Source organism: Rhyacophila brunnea, unplaced genomic scaffold (genome assembly GCF_057557595.1).
Source record: "Rhyacophila brunnea isolate RB1 unplaced genomic scaffold, BYU_Rbru_1.0 scaffold_2, whole genome shotgun sequence".
Classification (NCBI taxonomy): Eukaryota; Metazoa; Arthropoda; class Insecta; order Trichoptera; family Rhyacophilidae; genus Rhyacophila; species Rhyacophila brunnea.
In genome coordinates, this window is record NW_028232859.1 from 32,350,055 (window position 1) to 32,369,380 (window position 19,326).

Below are 19,326 nucleotides of genomic sequence, written 5' to 3' on the forward strand. Positions count from 1 at the left end.
CTTTATTTTTTTAAGCTAATTTAATTAATGTATTTTAATTTTTCTTTAATAGAATCATATTATTTAATGATAATTTTTCAATATTTCAGTTTATTTCTTTTCTAAAAAAATAAATATTGCACATAACATTTTCTTACCAATGTTTGGTAGTTGCTTTAATCTGTTCAGTATTATAACAATAAACCACAGGGACGTAAAAAAGTATTTGTATGCCCTGTAATGTGTGCATAGCTGATAAAATGCGATCGCCAATTTTATATGAATATCCACAATAAAAAATATATTTTTTTTCATAAAATTAATCCAAAGTTCTAAAATAAATCGTATTGAGATTTTTTTTATTTTTCATGAATCTTAATCGGAATATAATATGTATTATGGCTATTTTGTATTCTTTAAAAAACAGATCGTGAATATTAAAATTATGCCACAAATTGATAAAATTTCTAAGACCATGTTAATTTTGAATATAACCCAAAAAGTATTCTTTCAATTTTTTTTTACTACTTGCATGTTTTTGTATATTTTTAATGTGGCAGCGATATTTCAAAATGCACTTTCTGAACATTTAAATTATTATTAACATATAAACATTTAATTGTAACAAAACATGTAAACATATTAATTAATAACATTAAAAAAAGCGATATAAACACAATTGTATTATCATTACAAATTCACAAACATAATTTTTTAGGAACAAAACCATCCGCTCAAAAAAGTATGTCAATATTATATTGGGAGATTAATTTTCACAAAATCCATATTTAAAAAATATATTTTAAAAGTGCCTACCTATTTATTTATTTTGCAATGTTAGAAAAATCAATTACGTGATGTACTTAGGGTGTATTTTGAAATCTCGTTGTAAAATTTTTCATATTTCGATTTTATGTTTATTTCTTAAGAGTGCATGAGAAATGCGGTGTGAAAGTTATTAGAATGATTTTTCAGCGAAATTAGAAAAAAAAATACTTATAATTGAGTTTGGTATTTTTATATTTATATATTTCTGCTATTCGTCTACCTTTACCTGACATCATTTCCATTCTTTGAATTCCAGAGCTAAGCAGTAGGATATATATTTTTAGCAATCTAAGGACCGATGTGATAAAAGTTAGGATATTTTCTTTGGGTGCCTTTGAAAATATTTTAAAAAGAAACCCTTAGAAAAATTCCACAATCAGTTGTCTTAATGAAAATAATTATAATTAGAATAACAGTAATAAATATATATTTTTTGACGATGTTTAAGAGTATTTTATAAACAAAGGTGTTGTTGTAAATAATAGTTTTTGTTTATACAGTTTTAATTTAATTTTGTAATAATAAGTAATTATTATTGATGACAGTGTAAATAAATATGTAAAGAATAAATAGTGTAAATTGGTAAAGAAATTAAAGATTATTAACATTCTTTTAAGAAAATGTGTTCTTATATTTTAGTAAATTAATAAAAATATTTTTAGTATTTTTTTATTTTTCTCTTTTATTTCGTGATATAAGAAAGGTTTCTCATCAAGAATCATCAATACCATTGAACCTGTTATATAATAAGGAATTAAGATTTAAATATGCTTCACATGGCACTATTAAAATATTCTTGTGAAAAAATGATGAGCTTTAAAAATCTTTTCGTGTTCTATGATGTCCATACAGTTCACGAAAAAATTACCACCACGAACAATTAAATGCGCTTGAAAATAAAATCATTTATTTGTTTACTTTATGAATGCTGCATTATGCAGGAAATGATAAAAATAACTATAACATGTGTTGGTATTTTATTGCTCGTATCTAAGTATATTCTAATTAATTTGAATACACGTTATAAGTGGTAAAGTAAAGCGGCTAAATACATTTATTTTAGTCAATTACAAAACAATTTTTGTAATGTCATAATAGCCAGAGTAAATTACTTTGTCGGCCAGCTAAGATCCACATCGAACTATAAGGCTAATAAAAAAACATCACTGTGAATTATTTTTTATCAATATCGCAGTGAGGAGGGAGGTAATAGTTTTTTTTTTTAAAGTAAACTTGTGATTTTATTCCAACGATTGTTTATTAACATAGTCAATGACCTGGGCCCATATGCATATAGGTACGTCATATCTTCAAGACATTCAAATCAAGAAGTTTTTTTTATGTAAATAACAAAATGCAATTAATATATATACACTACCCACGGTTTCCTATACTTTTCCTGTGGTGGAACTGAAATTTTAACGTAACACCTTATTCATTTTATGAAGTAGGTAAATTATGCAGTTTATAGAATTTAAAAAAACAATGGGAAATAAACAATAATTATTTATTTATTATTATTATCCTGAAGGAGTTGGTGACTACTTCGGGAGCCACGGTCCATGGGTTGGTATACTTCCAGTGATGTAGGTACATAATGTCAGAATTATGAAGTAATGCATACGAAAATATATTTTTTTTTAATATTTTACCATTCTAGTCATTACTATGAACTCTTTTAAATTGTATTACAAGATATAATTATTTGTAATGCCTACCTATCAACTAGGTACTGTTTGTGCAGTGAGGAAGCCAAACAACTGCAAGAAAGCTGTGCACTATTTGTACACTGTTTCTTGATAATATTTTAGTTAGTAAGCGTTTAGCACTGAATACCTACATGAGTGGTTCTAATAAATATGTGTCCACATAGACCATAGAGTATTGAGTGATGTTACACTGAAAGTGCTGAAAGGTATCTACTTATTCAAATAGAAATGATTGGTAAGTTTAATCATAATTTATTGAGACTTATTAATGATACTAATTAATATGTTATTGATCACTAGTAGGTAACAGTGGCGAAGGGTGGAGCTATTAAGGCTGTTAAGATCCGACATAAATAGTCCACAATAAACTTTGTCAGTTATACGTATTTGTTTTCATTGATCTAACAATACAATTTGTAGATGGTGCTAGTTAGTTTTTAAAATTCAATTAAACCCTGCCTAAACCAAACCATAATAGATAATAGTCATAAAAAAGTCGTCTATCTATAAAATATCTACAATTATGCTACTAAACCGTACATAATTTTTGATATTTTATATATATAATAATATTTTTATCTAGTATGGTTTGGTTTAGGCAGGGCTTAATGAATTAAAAAAAAGACTAACCAACAACATGTGTACTAATATGTATTCTTAATTATTAACGAATAAGTATGAATGGAAAAGTGTAAGTACACCATTTTATCGAATCGCCCATAACATACCAGAACTATAATGGTTTGGCTTAGGCAAAGTTTAATTATTTTTTAAAAATTCACCAACACCGTCCGTGAATTGTACTTAGTTCATTAAAAACAAATACGAATGACTGACAAAGTTTAATGTTCATTATTTACGTCGAATCTCAACAGCCTACCTCCACCCTTTACCACTGGTAGGTAGTTGCCTACTTTTATTATTTACAAACGAAAACTTTATTTTTTTCTTAACTCTATCAATAAAAATATTATTATTTTTTTGGAAATATATATAAATTGAGTAAATGTATTTATTAGATTTTCATAGTATTATATTGTGTCCACAGAAGAGGCTAAAATTATTCTCAAGTATGCAAGTCGATATGATTCGCATCCTCACAGTATACCTATTGAATTTATTTATTTTGTATGGTACCTATGCTTATTTTATAGTTTACATATTTTGTTTTAATGTATATTGGTTTCAGAGCATGCACGTATTTGGTTAAGCGAATAACTAACAACCATTCCTCGTACATACAAAAAAAACTTTTAAGATTTCTTTTGAGGAGGCGGCCAAGATCTACGCCGGATTGTAGAGTTTATACTTATTTATTTATAGTTATGTATATCTATACTCAGTACTGATTTTAACAATTATTTTTGGAGAACATGTAATGTGTCCGAGTTGAGTAAGCATACATATTTGTAGAAAAAAGACAATATTAATAATTATTTTTGTTATATTAATCATAAAGAAAAAATAAATTAGGTCGGTAATGAGATAGAACATGATCGTAAGTACAATGATAGGTAATTATTTTGTTAAAACAACGGATTAGGTAGGGCGCTGAGAATCTAATTTTATTACCTTTTCGTAGCATGTTGATGGCCTATTGAAGTTCAAGGTTAATGTAGTAACTACGTTAAGTTGTTTCCACTCAATCATCGACTTTTACGGAGTGCGCATTCTGCAGTATAATGTACCTACTCTACCTTCTTAAAATGTAAACACTGCATTTGCCAAGCGATGGGCATTGGTTTGAGCGGCCATACGTCCAAGTGGTCAGAGTATTAGGAGAATGGCTTGTTTAGTCTTGGTACAAGTTTTTATACTCACCAGACCCGAGTAAACACTGAGGCTCTTAGCACAAGGCCCGCAAATTACCCATTACCATCAATAATTATTCTATGAAAATTTAATGAAAATTAAACGAATTTTACAATGTTATTTGCTATAATTAATTTGATATCAGTTTAATGTTTGTGATCCGAAAACCCCGGTAGGTATTGAAAATATTATAAGTCATGGAATTAACTCCCATATAGTTTTAGATTTTTTACCTACCTTTAAACATAAACACACAAATGAACTACAAACATAAAAACATAATTGTTATTGTATGACAATGTTATTATTAATTTAATCTTTATATACCCATTTTCTCATTATGGAAAACTACAACAAGTTTTAAATATTTTCATTGATAGATGAATATATAAAATTGTTTTTAGTTATTAAACATATTGGATACATTACAAACTCTATAAGGTGATTTTTAAGATGACATTTCTTATTGATAGCTCAGGAAAACTAAGAAAAGGAATTTGAAACTGAATTTGAAGTGAAAGTTTCCAATTGGCTGCTCAGAAAGGTAAGAAATGTCGTGTTATAACTAGCCTAACTATATATGAAAATAAGCTATAAATAAATAAATTTCAGCAATTTGAGTTGATATAATTTATAATAGAGTCATCTATTTAAAAATTAATAAGCGATCATATATAAGTTGAATGTTCAGTAAAAAGTATTATTATTATAGAAACTACAACCATATAGAAATGTTTTTAGTTTCATGAAACTATTTAAAATATTTTATTGTAAGTAATGAATTTAAAAGATATTTATATTTTGTTATTTATATTGTGAGGTAAGGTCTTGGTTTCAAAGCTCTTTTGACTATTTTTTTTATTAGACTATTTTAGATCATTCCTAGTTTATAATTTTAAAATAAACAATATTGACAATTGGTTATTCCAGTCAACTTATGTTTTTGGATCCAAGTCGTGTTTTTTTCAATAATTCCAATTTAAATATTAATTTCAAAAGCAAATGAACGAAAACCAATTCTCATAAAAAATTACTTGTTCTCGTACTGCGGTTTTCGTAAGAGCATGTAGCGAAAAATATAATTTATCTGGTTGTACAATGTAAGTATTGCGTATATGCCGTATAAAATACCCCTGAAGCAAAGATGGACACCTGCGCGCCTCGGAAGGGCAACCCAGGCCATTGGCTTCCGCCATATCAGCGCCTCTATCGGCCGACCCTGCAAGCGATGCCTAAGGCTTCATTCTGCACTAACCATCTATTGGTCTAGTCTAGATTTATCTCGTCTTGTCTCAGATTGTTATTACCGTTTGTGATGTCACGATTAGACATGACTTAGGTACCTACTTGTCGTTAGGCACACGTCAAACTTCTACATTGCTACAAATTTAGTTGTACTATCCCATGAATTTAAAGTTATTTATAGTATTATATATATATCATCTGTTTATAAATAAATACATGTTTTGTTGTTTTTATTTAATAAAACGCATTTTTTTGTAGTACTTATTCCACTTTTAATCAATAGATTAGGACCGGTTTCGTCCGCCTCAGTAGGACATTTTTAAGTACTACAAAAGAATGCGTTTTAATAAATAAAAACAACAATACAATGCAGTTCCACCATGAATTGACAGTTAACAAAATAAAAGAAAATAAATACATGTTTTGATGACTATAATTTCTGACATATCAAGAAAAGAGGAGATAAGTTGAAAGATGAAATTGAGAAGAAACCTTATGATTTTTTAAGGTAAAAAGGATAACAATCAGCATAGTATTGTAACTACTATTAGGTATTTTTATTCAAGATTGAATATAGCGTATCTGTTCTGGCAGAACACACTAACTGGAGAATACTAGTTTTGAGTAATTTGACTTTGAAGTTGTTAAAATGTTTGAAATAATGGTCTATCATGTCAGTTTATTAAATATTCGTAAAAAGGATGAATTTAAAATAAAGACTGTTTATTTATTAAGAGGTAAAGTTTGAAACAAGGAACATTTTGGTACTAACTCAATATGTCATTTTTTCGAATTAGTGTTTTCTGCCAGAACAGTGACGAAGGTAGGTTAGGAATTTAGCATCATTATTAAAAATACATAATTTTGAAAAGTCTCACAAATATAACTATTAGAAAAAACAATTTGGACAGACTGGGATTCAGAACAAACATCTTTAATTTTCAGGATGAGTGCTTTTTAACCAATTAATACTTTGGACGCGGAAGACGCACACGGTGCGTAATGACCAGGCGGCCGATCGATGTAATTAACGTGCATTTTAAAGGGGGCAATTAAAATCTCATTATCTATTCAGCAGCGAAAGCGTTAAGCGGCATTTCCGTCTTGCGAATAATTCGTTATATCCACGTTATCTGACGTGTTTTAAATTTTGTCAGTACCCCATGACTACCATCTTGATAATTTAATGTACGGTAGATATCTGCTACTTGTACTTCTTGAGTTCGACATTAAGAAACAAAAAATCGTGCATACTGATTATTATTATCAAATTTAACAAAAAATATAATGTAGTTCGAATGACGAATACATACATATCTAAATTATAACGCTGTTATAACTTATTTCCTCTTTTCTTGACGCCGCGGAATTTATTATTGGTTACAAAATGCTGTGGCCGTCTTCACTTCGTACAATATTTGCTTTTATGGCGTCAGATTACAGATTTGTGAACAAGGTTTCGAAGTAGTATGTTAGCCATTATCCAGTTAATTTTAAACCATTCGCAACATGGATACAAGACATAATCATAATTCTTAACACAGATTCTAGAAATCTACTAATTGAAATACATAGTACGGGAAACACTCCGGCGTTGGAAAGCAACGCATGGTCAAGGACGAAACCTATAATCGACTAAATAAAAAAAATCATGGTACCTAAGTATTGTCATCAGATTATACTTATTTCGATTGAATTTAAAAACATATTAATTATTAATGTATGTTTATAAACGCAATTTATCAAATTTTAAAATTTTTTTTTCGGTTTTAGTGCTAAATTTTCACTGAAGTGTATAATATAATAAGCATAGGTATATATTATATCGTCTCTGTTCTAGCAGAACACACTAACTGGAGAATCCTAGTTTTGAGTAATTTGACTTTGAAGTTTTTAAAATGTTTGAAATGGTCTATCATGTGAGTTTATTAAGTAATCGTAACAAGAATGACTTTAAAATAAAGACTGTGTATTTATTATGAAGGTTTCCAGACGGTAAAGTTTTAAATAAGGAACATTTTGGTATGACTAAGTCAATATGTCATTTTTTCGAATTAGTGTCTTCTGCCAGAACAATGACGATATTACCTACTGTTAATCCTACTGAAATCTTTGCTAGCAACAGGAAAAAAATAATTATTCTGAGAATTATCGCTTATTTTGATTTAATTTACATACTTATCACATTTTTGAATATTTACCTCTATGATTTTGACAATCTGTTTAACTGTTACTATTTATTTGGCTTAGTGATAATTAGATTACTTTAGTATATTTCGTATTTAACACGGGAAACTATTATATTAGGACACGTCTTGAGTTTACATCATCGCTATTAAACTTAGTTATTAATGTCTACTGTGCGAACCACATAATGGATTAATAAATATAATTCTGATAAGCTATACACTAAATTTTGGCGCAGGGTTTTGAATGTGTCGATGTCCTATTAAAATTAACCACACATAGACGTGCAATAGTGTGTGTTGCAACATTCAAATACACCAATATTGATTGAGCGTCAATGCATAAACCAAAAGCAGTTGTCAGAACAAAGGACAAGCGTATTCTTGACACATGTTTAAGTTTATCCCGTATTCTTCCACACTCGAGATCGGTTGCCTGTTACTTCACACTCGTTAGGTATTTCAGTTCTAATTATTTCTGAGTTCCCGAACGAGGGTGCGATTTAAATACGTGTTATTGTTGTAGTAATAAATTGAATCAACAAATACAAATTTTATCATTTGTAATAAAGCACAGTATAATAAACTTGTTCCACATTATTTATTAAAACTAGTTTCGTCTGCATTGCATGAAATTATTAACGGTATTTTTATTTTTTATGTTGAATTTTGTAGTTTATTTTAATTGATCAGAACTTTTAAGATGACACCATTAAAGTAAATCATTTCAATCGTGTTAGTTGTCAATTATTGTGTGGATAAAATTTAATAGTATACAAACCAATTAAAACACAGTTTGGTTAAAAAGTTATTTCATATATTATAAATAACCTGCTATTATGTGGATGATGGTGGTTGTCATATTTGTAAGTGTTTAAAAGCATCACTTTTCATGTTTACATCTTTAATTTAACACAAACACAGTTAACGTACATCATCAAATATCTGAAATTATTAAAATGGTGAATAATGTCACCTACTTACAAAGTTAAATATTATCTTTGAGGTATTCATAAATGAAAAAGTAAACAAACAACACGTTCGCAGGAATACAAAGCATACTAATTTATAGTGGTACATGATAAGTAAATATTTCAGTATAATACTTATGACGGTTTACCTATATATAGGAACTTATTATTTATGTACAAATTTTGATTAATATAATATTTAATTATTAAATGCATACCTACTTACATTGTATCGTGAGCGTATTTTTGACAACTAAACAAAAATGTTACCTTAAACATGTAGGTGTTTTTTCTATTTTTATGTGACGGTTGTTTAAAAAATGTGGTGATGATGACTTTTTATATTATGAAATTTATTTAATATAAACCACTATCTTATCTTTAAGTATTTGGATTGGTAACTATTATCGTTTCTAAAAAATGCGCAAATCCGGATAAGTATATAAAACAGTTAACAAACTAACGTGGTTATTTATTTCGTCAGAAAATTTAGATGAGTTTGAACTGCGTAGTTAAACCAGTTTTAAAACGCTTACCATAAGATAAAGATAGATTTGTATCTATGAAAGCAATGAAAAAATATAATTGATCATTGTAAAACCATATTGCAATCATAAAATTCCCGTTAAATTACGTACAACATAGTTTGTTTGAGTAGACTTGATTCGTCGATTTAATCGATAATGGAACGAATATGATCGGCAAATTTTTATGTCATAGATAGTCAATACAAAAAACTCTCAGAGGCGCGGAGCGGATATGTAAGTAAGCAATCAAACTAAAAATTGTTTGTCGATAACAAAGCGATGCGATTGAACTTTTTTAGTGATTGGCATCTCAGAGAAGCTCTTTGTAGCAATAAATGATTTATATCGAGCGATCGGCTTTTAAAATCACTTATAATTTACAAAAACATATATCTGTAGCGGTACAGTGGTTGGATTGACTTTAATAAAGTAAAATTATTCTTCTTTTGAATATTATTGGTGTAATATAATTTGTTATTAAATTGATAATCATTTTAATTTACGTACTTCATGATATTGAGCCACACTTTAATATTTTTATTTTTTATTTTATTTATTAAGGAAACAAACAGTTACATATTGATTACAAAAATTTAAAATATAATAATGAAAAGTTATTGCAACCAGCAAAGTATACAAAAGAACGTCAATACTTTGCAAATGTGTTATTTGAGAATCAATTACTGACCTACATATTCATGTATAAAATCATATTCAAAATTTACACGGTACTAAGGAGTAATTTGTATTTATTTATATGTTAATTACATTGTCACTTATAATGTACGTATCTCTCCCTCTATATATATATATATATATACAAAATAATATGTACTGAGATTTTCCTCTTAATACAAGTATAGTGTTGTTATATAATATGATTAAATCATCCCAAAAAGCAAATGAAGTAACCATTGCACCAGTATTGAGGTAACATGAAAATTCACCAATACGATAAGATCAGATTGATATCGTTTACAGATATCGGTGTAAATTTTAATAGTTAATCATTATGATAATATGGTAACATTATTAATTAATGACAATTTTACTCTTATCGCCAAGTATAATTATTTTATTCTTCTAAATTACATTTTTGTAGTCTACATTAAGTTTAAGATTTTCTTAAAAATATATCCATAACAGTATGATACTTTCATAATGATAATAGTGTCTATATATCATATCATTACGAATATTTCTGTGATGTTCAAGTAAGACTAAACAAATAATTTATTATTGAAAATGAAGGTTAAAAACCATCTTTCGCCTTCCCTTAGGTAGAAAGTATGGACGTCAGCAGTAAATTTAAAACTGTTAAAAGTCAGTTTAAAATACTTCACAAGACAAACAGAACTAATTGTTGAGTCATGTCACGGCGAGAATAAATTTGTTTTTATTTTTTTAGCAATTCCAATTTATTAAATACAAAAATGTTGGGAGTAGCGTTTTATATGGGTATGGATGTATACAAATTATCAATTACCATTTTAATATCTATATAACTGGATTTATATTTATGCAAAATTAATTGCACCCAACAAGATCATTTAAATATTGCTAATTTAAAATATTTCAATAATTTCGACCTTCCGACATCATTTCGACTGTAGAAAGGAAAAAGGACGTAATCCACACAAATAAAATTTTACAGGAGGCACAAAAACGTTTTGTTATGATTTTCGGTCAAAGTTAAAATACAAAATATATATAACCATGAAGTGCATGATAATTAATAATTTGCTTTTTATATTCTTAATCGGATAGTAATTATTGAGTTACTTAATTAAAGAAAAACTATCAAAAATTATGGTTAAGTCGTTTTTCCCACGTCACTTCTTTTTTTTTTTAAATATGCCAGCTAAATTTAGATAATAAATCGGCATTTGTAGCTTACATCCTTTAAACACAGCGTGTATTTAATCGTGTACAACAGTGTTATCCAATTAAACCTATTTTGAAAAAACTGAGGGTCACATCCTTTTTCCTTTCTACAGTCGATTTATATTAAGAAATAATACCTCTATAGACTATTTAATTGAATGCGTCGCTTACAGCTAATACATATTTTTGATTAAAAACAATAAGTAATTGTATTTAGTGAGTGATTAGTGATTACCAATGTAAAGCCAAATGCTTACTATAATTGAAGTAAGTACATAATGTGGACATATTATGTCTTAAATCGATATAGGTATTCATAACAAATATGAGTATTAGTTTATCAAATTGATATTATAAATTAATAAAAATAGAATATTTACATATTGTCTGAAATAATAGGAAGAACACTTGAAGCTATATGAGCATCGAAGGGCTAACCTAGACATAGCTTGACCAGGGCAACAGCCTCCTCGGCTATATAAACGACGTACTGTACCGCGACGAGCTTATTCTACTCGTGCGAGGGTGTCAGAAGTGAGGTTCACTGGCATTCGAATATCATCTCACCAGAAAAGAAAAGCTACGTCCTCGCCAGGATGTTTGCAGCAAAAGTTTTTGCCTTACTGGCTACTTTAACCTTGACATCCGCCCAGATCCCCTCATTAGGATGGTGCCCGGATTACCAGGTAATTTCTTTATACTTCATAAATATTATTTATTCTAGTCGAAACAACCAAAAAAAAAAAAAAATGTATTTATTTTAATACCTAGTTAAAATTATTTTCTTTTAACGAATATACATTATTAAATTTACTGGGTTCTTCGTTTAATATTATATCATGTTTTTTAAAATAATTATTGCAACATATTAACATTGCCAGTAACATTTATTCAATATTTAAGTTGTATTATATTATAGTATTAGGTACCTACTACATAATGTTGAAAAGTAACAAAAATAAGGCCTTTCATATATCTTATATTTCCTTTTTGATATTACACATCTTATTATGTCATGGTTTTTAACTTATTGATTATACACGAAAAGTTATAGGAATATAATATATAGTGCTTTATTTGTTAAATTTTAGTTTCATATGGTATGGTAAACTTGGGTCGATACTAGTATTTTACCACGTTTTTATTAGCTCGTATTCTTGTTTGTTCGGTACAGATTTTTTCTTGTGAGTCAAGTACAAATTTTTTCTTGTTTGTCCAAGATTTGTATTGGACGATTGAAGATTTTTAACTAACTTCCCAACTAGCTAGACATTTGAAACTTTTAGAATATATCAGAACACGACGACAATGCATTCTTTTAATAATTTAGGCCATTTTTAAGCAGAATTGAATTCATTTTCAGTTAATTCTATTTTGTATGTTTCGGAAAAAATCGTTTAAAGTAATATTTACTACTCACTATTATTGGTTGCTAAGGGGGTCCTAGCAAACAAAATTATTAATATATACGTTCGTTACTATGGAAATCAATATAAAATGACAAAATAACATTTCAGTATTCTATAATATTTATTCAGTATTTCTATCAAGTACAAAAAAGTATTAATAGGTACATAGAATTGTAAAGTTTATATGATTCAACAGAAAATTTAAAAACGTGGTATATAAAAAGTTATTTTTTATCTTGTAATTATTTAGATGTTTTTTTTTTAATTCTTTGCGTTTATATGAAGTAATAACGATTATTATAATTATATAGTATAATATTATATGTGCATAGTATTGTATGTGCATAGTATTGTTAAAAATCGGATTATTATGAATTTATTGTATTGATACTAATAATCACGTATTTTGTATTTTGATAACCGAGATATTATATACCTATGTGTAAGATATATTTTAACGGTAAACCAAAAATAGTCGTGTATCTATTTAAATCTATCTTCTAGTTTTTATTGATGAATCGATAAAGAATAATGTTTGCCAACGCTCGTTTAAAGTTCAGAGAACTGTTAGAACTGGAACTTTTTTAGAGTTTTTTTAACCTGAAATCTTAATTGTTGCTTTTTAATAGCATGCATTAATAACTAGAAATTATAATAAGATACAAGTGGTATTTTATAACATTTATAGAATGTATTTCATTGTCCCTGTTTAAAAAAAATCTAATAACATAAAATTTGACTACAATGCTATTATCTCACAATGAATGTCGATAAAAATAATATTATATTGTGTAATATTCTCGACTATCTTATAATAAAAAAATGGTATATTACAAAGAGATGGGTACATAATACAACTTGTCGGTAACATTATAAGTAAGTACCTACTTGATGAGGCAGTACAGTTAAATTAAGACTGGTTTTTCTAGGTGAGATTCCTTGTTTACTTCTCGTGTTTTGCCCTATAGGTTACTAAACTTAGCTTATGTAATCCACATAACGGTAAAACTGTTTACCAATATTAACTGTAATAAATAATATTTATTATTTGATTAACTATTAATTGTACTGTTTTATTATTATATAATTACGACATACATATTTACAGATTATTAAATTCAAGAGTAATTTTAGCATTTTATTTGTTTTTGCATAGTAAAATGATTACTGGTATTGTATCTTTTGATTCAAAATGTACTTTTCATTTTTATTATCCACAATATGTAGGTACACATAGCTATTATTTAAATTTTTAAATATTGTTTTATCACATACAAATTTAAATTCATAAATAATATATAGTGGTTATATAAAAGAGCATTTAAAATTAAATAATTAAAAGCGTCACGATATAATACGATAAAAAGTAAATTATTAAAATACAATTAGATAAAACTTATAAATCTATAAAACAATACCCACCTGAACTCACTTTTCGCATGCTGAATATATCGATGTCCGAACCAATTTGGTTAAAAACAACCATTGCTTCTAATTGGCATTACCAATGGCAGATTAATTATGTTTTTTGGGAGAGAAAAACATTGATGCTTCCAATTTTTGAAATAGTTTATTTTATTTAAACTATGTATATCAAGTCGAAAAAATACATAGCAAAAAATGATCTTTTCTAATTATTGTTAAACTACAGTATAAAGTATGTAGGTAGGTACCTACTTAAATACTTGGTCATGCATTTTTCGTAAAAAAATATTAACTACATCTATTTATTATCTGATAAAAAATAATACTTTCCTATAATTTGAATTATTATCCCTTGAGTAATAATAATACTATGCCCTCGAAGTGGACATAACACCGAACTCTAAATCTATATATCGCGGGGTCGAAACACAATGTGCTAATTAAAATCAAACGATATGTTTTCAACCATATGTATGTATACACGTATGTATATACGTATGTGCCAGAGAATTTATTCAAATCTAACAAGCATTTCTGGTAAAAACATTCAATGTGTAAAACATACAAGACTTTCGTTAAACCCTCTCTCCTGATAGCTCATATATAGTATGTTATATCGAATTAGTTGATTAATAAATGTTTCAATTTTACAGGCAATGGCTGACTTTAATATGAATAAATTTTTGGGCCAATGGCATGAAGCTGAGAGGTATTTTACCGTGACTGAGTTGGGAAGTCGTTGCGTCACAACCAATTATGAGAAAATGCCCGATGGAAGAGTATGGGTATCAAATGAAATAAGGAATGCTTTGTGAGTAAATATTTTTTTTTCTATTATTGAGTATGGGTAAATTTTGGTAGAGTAGGTAATGTTCACCACTGATAAAAATCTTCATTAAGAAGAATATTTGGGAAACTTATTATTTCCTATAACTTCAAATAATACCTCATCACAGAAGGTTGAGTTTATTCAATCAACCTTCACCCAGTGGAGGCCCATTTGATTCTTTTAGGAATGAACAAGCTGATATTGTAATAATAAGAATAATTCTGTAAATAAACTATATTGTATTTTTTTGTATTATAGATATGTAATTTTGATTTTGTTATTGGTTAGTAAAATATATCTTCTAAAAAATAGTGTTGAAAATACCTAATGCTTAATTTTATTGTTTTCACATATAAATACGTTTCACTGTCATTATTAAATTTCGTAATAATGGTGACTTTTAAACCTTATTAATGCCAACAATGTATTAAGAAGGAATAATTTTTGATGACATTCATCTATAGATTTAGATTGTGTCAAATTAATATTTTCTTTTTATTATAATTCACAGCACTGGCGTAAGAAGAGTTCTAGATGGTCAACTTCAAGTTGTTGGAAGGGATGGAGAAGGGAAACTTTCAGTCAAATATGCATCACTTCCTGTGCCATATGACACGCAATATTCTATTCTTGATACCGATTATACCTCATATGCAGTAGTCTGGTCGTGCAGTGGAATCGGGCCAGTTCATACTCGTAAGTTTTATGACACTTCATTTATATTTGTTTCTACGAGTCATGATAATATGTGTAGGTGTCTTTATCATTTTTATAATAATGATAATCGATTAGGTTGTCATTCACTCTGTATTCCATAAGACAAAATATTAATTTCACCTAATCATGCTGAATAATTAATTTCAGTCAATAAGTTATTTTGATTTATATCATATAGTTAATATTGGATAACAACTTTACTGTATTGCTATATTATTATAAAATTTCTTGTACCATACGAGCTGAGGATTTTATCAAAAAATGTACCTGTACTTATACTATATAGATTATAGAATACAATTCAACCAAGTGGTAACCCATAGACAATCTGTATGAATGTTTGGGTTTTGATGAAATTTTCTTTTTACTTCTTAGAAAATGCTTGGATCATGACTCGAGAGCGTCTGGCTCCTGGACTGGTTCTCCAAAGAGCATATGGTGTTCTCGACAAGTACAAGATATCACGAGCCTTCTTTGTAAAGACAAATCAAGCAGATTGCACAATTCAACCAGCGCCAATTGAAGCCGTTGATCCAACACCTGCACCTGTGGAAAAACCTACAGAAAAACCTGCACAAGGAAAAGATGCTGTTGGATCTGTTATCGTACCAGAAGTCCCGCAACAAGAAAAGAAAAATGAAGCGGTAAATATTACATAATACTAATAAAAATAATTTCCATTTACAGTGTGATAATAATATATAATCAATTGTAAAGTTAAAAAAAAACTATTTTTTTTTTCAAAAGATTGTTTCTAATAGTTACTTATATATATATATATATGAGGGTTTTCAAATTATGCATGTTCAATAAATTTAAAGTATGTATGTACCTAGTCAATATTTCTATTGAAAGTTCTATTATTTATTGTGTGAAGGTATACCACAATCATTTGTGATGCAACAACCCGTGTTTGCCCTGGCCTCCTTAAGTCGTTTCTAATTCAGAGTTCCAATCGCTTGAGCATCTTGGTCCACGCCATCCAAGCACCACAATTTAGGTTATTCCACATTCCTTTGCTCAGTTGGTTTCACATCAAAAACTTTGCGGACTATTTGTTGAACATAACTAGTCCATTTTAGTCAGGAAATTTTGATGGTTTGGATTATGTTGGGTTCCAGTTCGAAAGACTTCGCTATTGTGATATATGCACCACAATTTATTTAGATTCTTGGTTCCAAATCTCTCTCAGAATCTTTTGTTCGAAAGTCAGATGGCCTTTTCAAACATTTTGATCCATATAATATGAGGATTGCAGTGGGCGAGGGGAGGGGTAGAGGTAAGCTGTTAAGATACTACATAAGTGCGCACCAAACTTTGACAGTCAAACTTATTTGTTTTCTTTGAACTAAGACTACAATGTGCAGCTAGTGCTTGTTAGTTTTTAAAATTCAATAAGGCCTTGTCTAATCTAAGCTATGTAGATAATAGTCAAAAAATATAAAATGTCTAAAATTATATCATTAAACTATACATAGTTTTAGTTATTTTATAGATAGAAGAATATTTTTTATCGATTATGGTTTGGCTAGGCAGGGGTTGATTAATTTAAAAAAAGCTATCTAACACCATCTGTAATAATATAAAACAAAGAAAACAAATAAGTATGACTGAAAAAGTGTGCACTTTTTTGTCAGATCGCCCATAGCATACCTAAACCATTATGATTTAGTTTAGGCAGGGTTTAATTGAAATTTAAAAACTAACCAGCACCATCTGCAAATTGTATTCTTAGTTCAATGAAAACAAATAAATATGACTGACAAAATTTAGTGTGCACTATTTATGTCGAATCATACCAGCCTACCTCTACCCCTCGCCACTGAGGACTGGCCTCAGCAGTGTTTTGTTTAATTGTATGTTTGCGTTCCGAGTTAGTTCTTTGTATTTCTGATTATCTACGGATTCTAAAGTAACGCTTGTTGGCAGTCTGGATTTCTGTTTACATATCAGTGTTAGGAGTGACAATAGAGCCCAGCGTATCCATTCTATACACAAGACTGGTATTGGCAGCCATTGAGGCTAGTTTTTCATATGTTTGTATCAAAGTATTATAATTGTTACAATAAGTTAGCCTTCTAAACAGTCAAAACTGTCTATCTCGCTCTAAAATTTAACACAGTCAAGAGAGGTGCTGTTAAAACATAGCACGTATTGTAAAAATTACAACTAACTTATTGTAATTATTACAATAAGTGATAAAACTTCGATACAAAAATATGAAAAACTACCCTTGCTAGCTGCCGATAGTGGCTGATAGCAGTCTTGTGTATAGAATAGATACACAAATACGCAAAGTGGTCGATTTTATTGAATGAAAAATTCCCAATCCTAATACTTCCATGTGGTTGCATCGTGTTTATAGCTTTGGAGATAATAGATTTTTAAAATTAAAGCTAATCGTCTTTTTATCAAAATAGTTTTCAACTACCAACATTTTATTGCATTAAACTAAAATATTGTACCTTTAATATGTTTTCATTGTCAAGTAGGTACCTATATTCTAATGTAAAATTTTCATTGTTTCAGATTGTTCCAAAGGCGAAAGAACCAGTCAAGCAAGAGGCCAAATTAGATGCTATAGTAACGCCACCAGCTCCTTCTAAAGCTCCTGTATCTGTTCCTGAACTAATTCTTTCCAATGCGGGTTCGCCAAAACTTGTTTTGGATGAGGTATCTAAACCAATTCTTGAGAATCCAAAGCCTGTGGAAGTAGTTCATAAGCCAAGTGAGGATATTAAGAAACCTGAACCTCTGCCAGAAAAACCAGTTGAAGCAATTCAACACAAATCAGTGAATCCTATTGTTGAACCAGAGAGGCATCCTATTGTTACTAAACCTGTTGAAAATCAGCAAAATCGTATTTCAGGGCATGAGGTAAATCACTTAAAAGCAGCGGCTGAAGAAAAACCTGTTATAAATCCTCCAAAACCGTCAGAGGTTTCTAAGCCTATTGAACACCATAAGCCTGAAGTTGAACCACCAAAACCCTCACTTGAAGTCAAAAAACCATTAGCTGAAATTGCGAAGCCAGCAGTCATTGATGACGCTAAGCCTCAACTGGTACCAGAAAAAGTAGTTCACGAGGAAGTGCCGCATAAACCAGAGCCTAAAATTAGCCAGCATGAAATTATCGAGAAACCAGCTGAAATAAAGATAAATAAACCAGTGGCAGAAATCACAAATGCCCAACCCTAAGATAATGTAATAATGAATAATTTATAATTGAAAACTATGTTGATTTTTTTAATACGCTTTTTTATGAGAAGTTCCTCATTGGTGGATTATCGTTTAACTAATGAACCTGTAGAAGAGCCAGTGCCAAATGATATTTATTTCAGAATATCTTCGAATTAATCAATAAAAATATTTTAATAATGTATTTAATTTAAGTATCAATAATGATTTTGCGAATAAATCATAAACAAAATAAACTTTGGTTTTATTTAAAAAAAAAAAATCATATATCGTCATTGTGCATTAAAACCGGGATATGAGCTTCTTGCAAAACTTGAAAAAATATTGAGAGTTTTAATAACTGTATCTTAGAAAATAGAAATACTTTTAGAATTCCAGAATATCTTTTTCGTAACCAATAATTATCTCCATGGTATATTAAAAATTATGCTAATTAAATGTGTAAAAAGTATACACATCAAACTTAAATTGACATAGATACAGTTTTTATTTTGTTTTGAAAAATGATACTTATGTTGATTTTTTTTTAGTACTCATGTGAAATAAAATTCTTACTTTATCGATCAAGGATGGGGAATCTATGATCTTGTGTGGCCATTAAAAACCG

General features: G+C 28.7%; 1 protein-coding gene across 1 annotated transcript; it reads left to right on the plus strand.

Annotated features, from left to right (window-relative positions):
* The first annotated feature begins 11,154 nt into the window (after positions 1 to 11,154).
* On the plus strand, positions 11,155 to 18,969 carry LOC147072200 (uncharacterized). The gene is made up of 5 exons (XM_085947817.1): positions 11,155 to 11,827; positions 14,629 to 14,786; positions 15,316 to 15,500; positions 15,897 to 16,165; positions 18,051 to 18,969. The coding sequence occupies exons 1-5, from the start codon at positions 11,738 to 11,740 to the stop codon at positions 18,717 to 18,719; spliced, it is 1,371 nt and encodes a 456-aa protein (XP_085803943.1). The 5' UTR covers positions 11,155 to 11,737; the 3' UTR covers positions 18,720 to 18,969.
* The last annotated feature ends 357 nt before the right edge of the window (positions 18,970 to 19,326 follow it).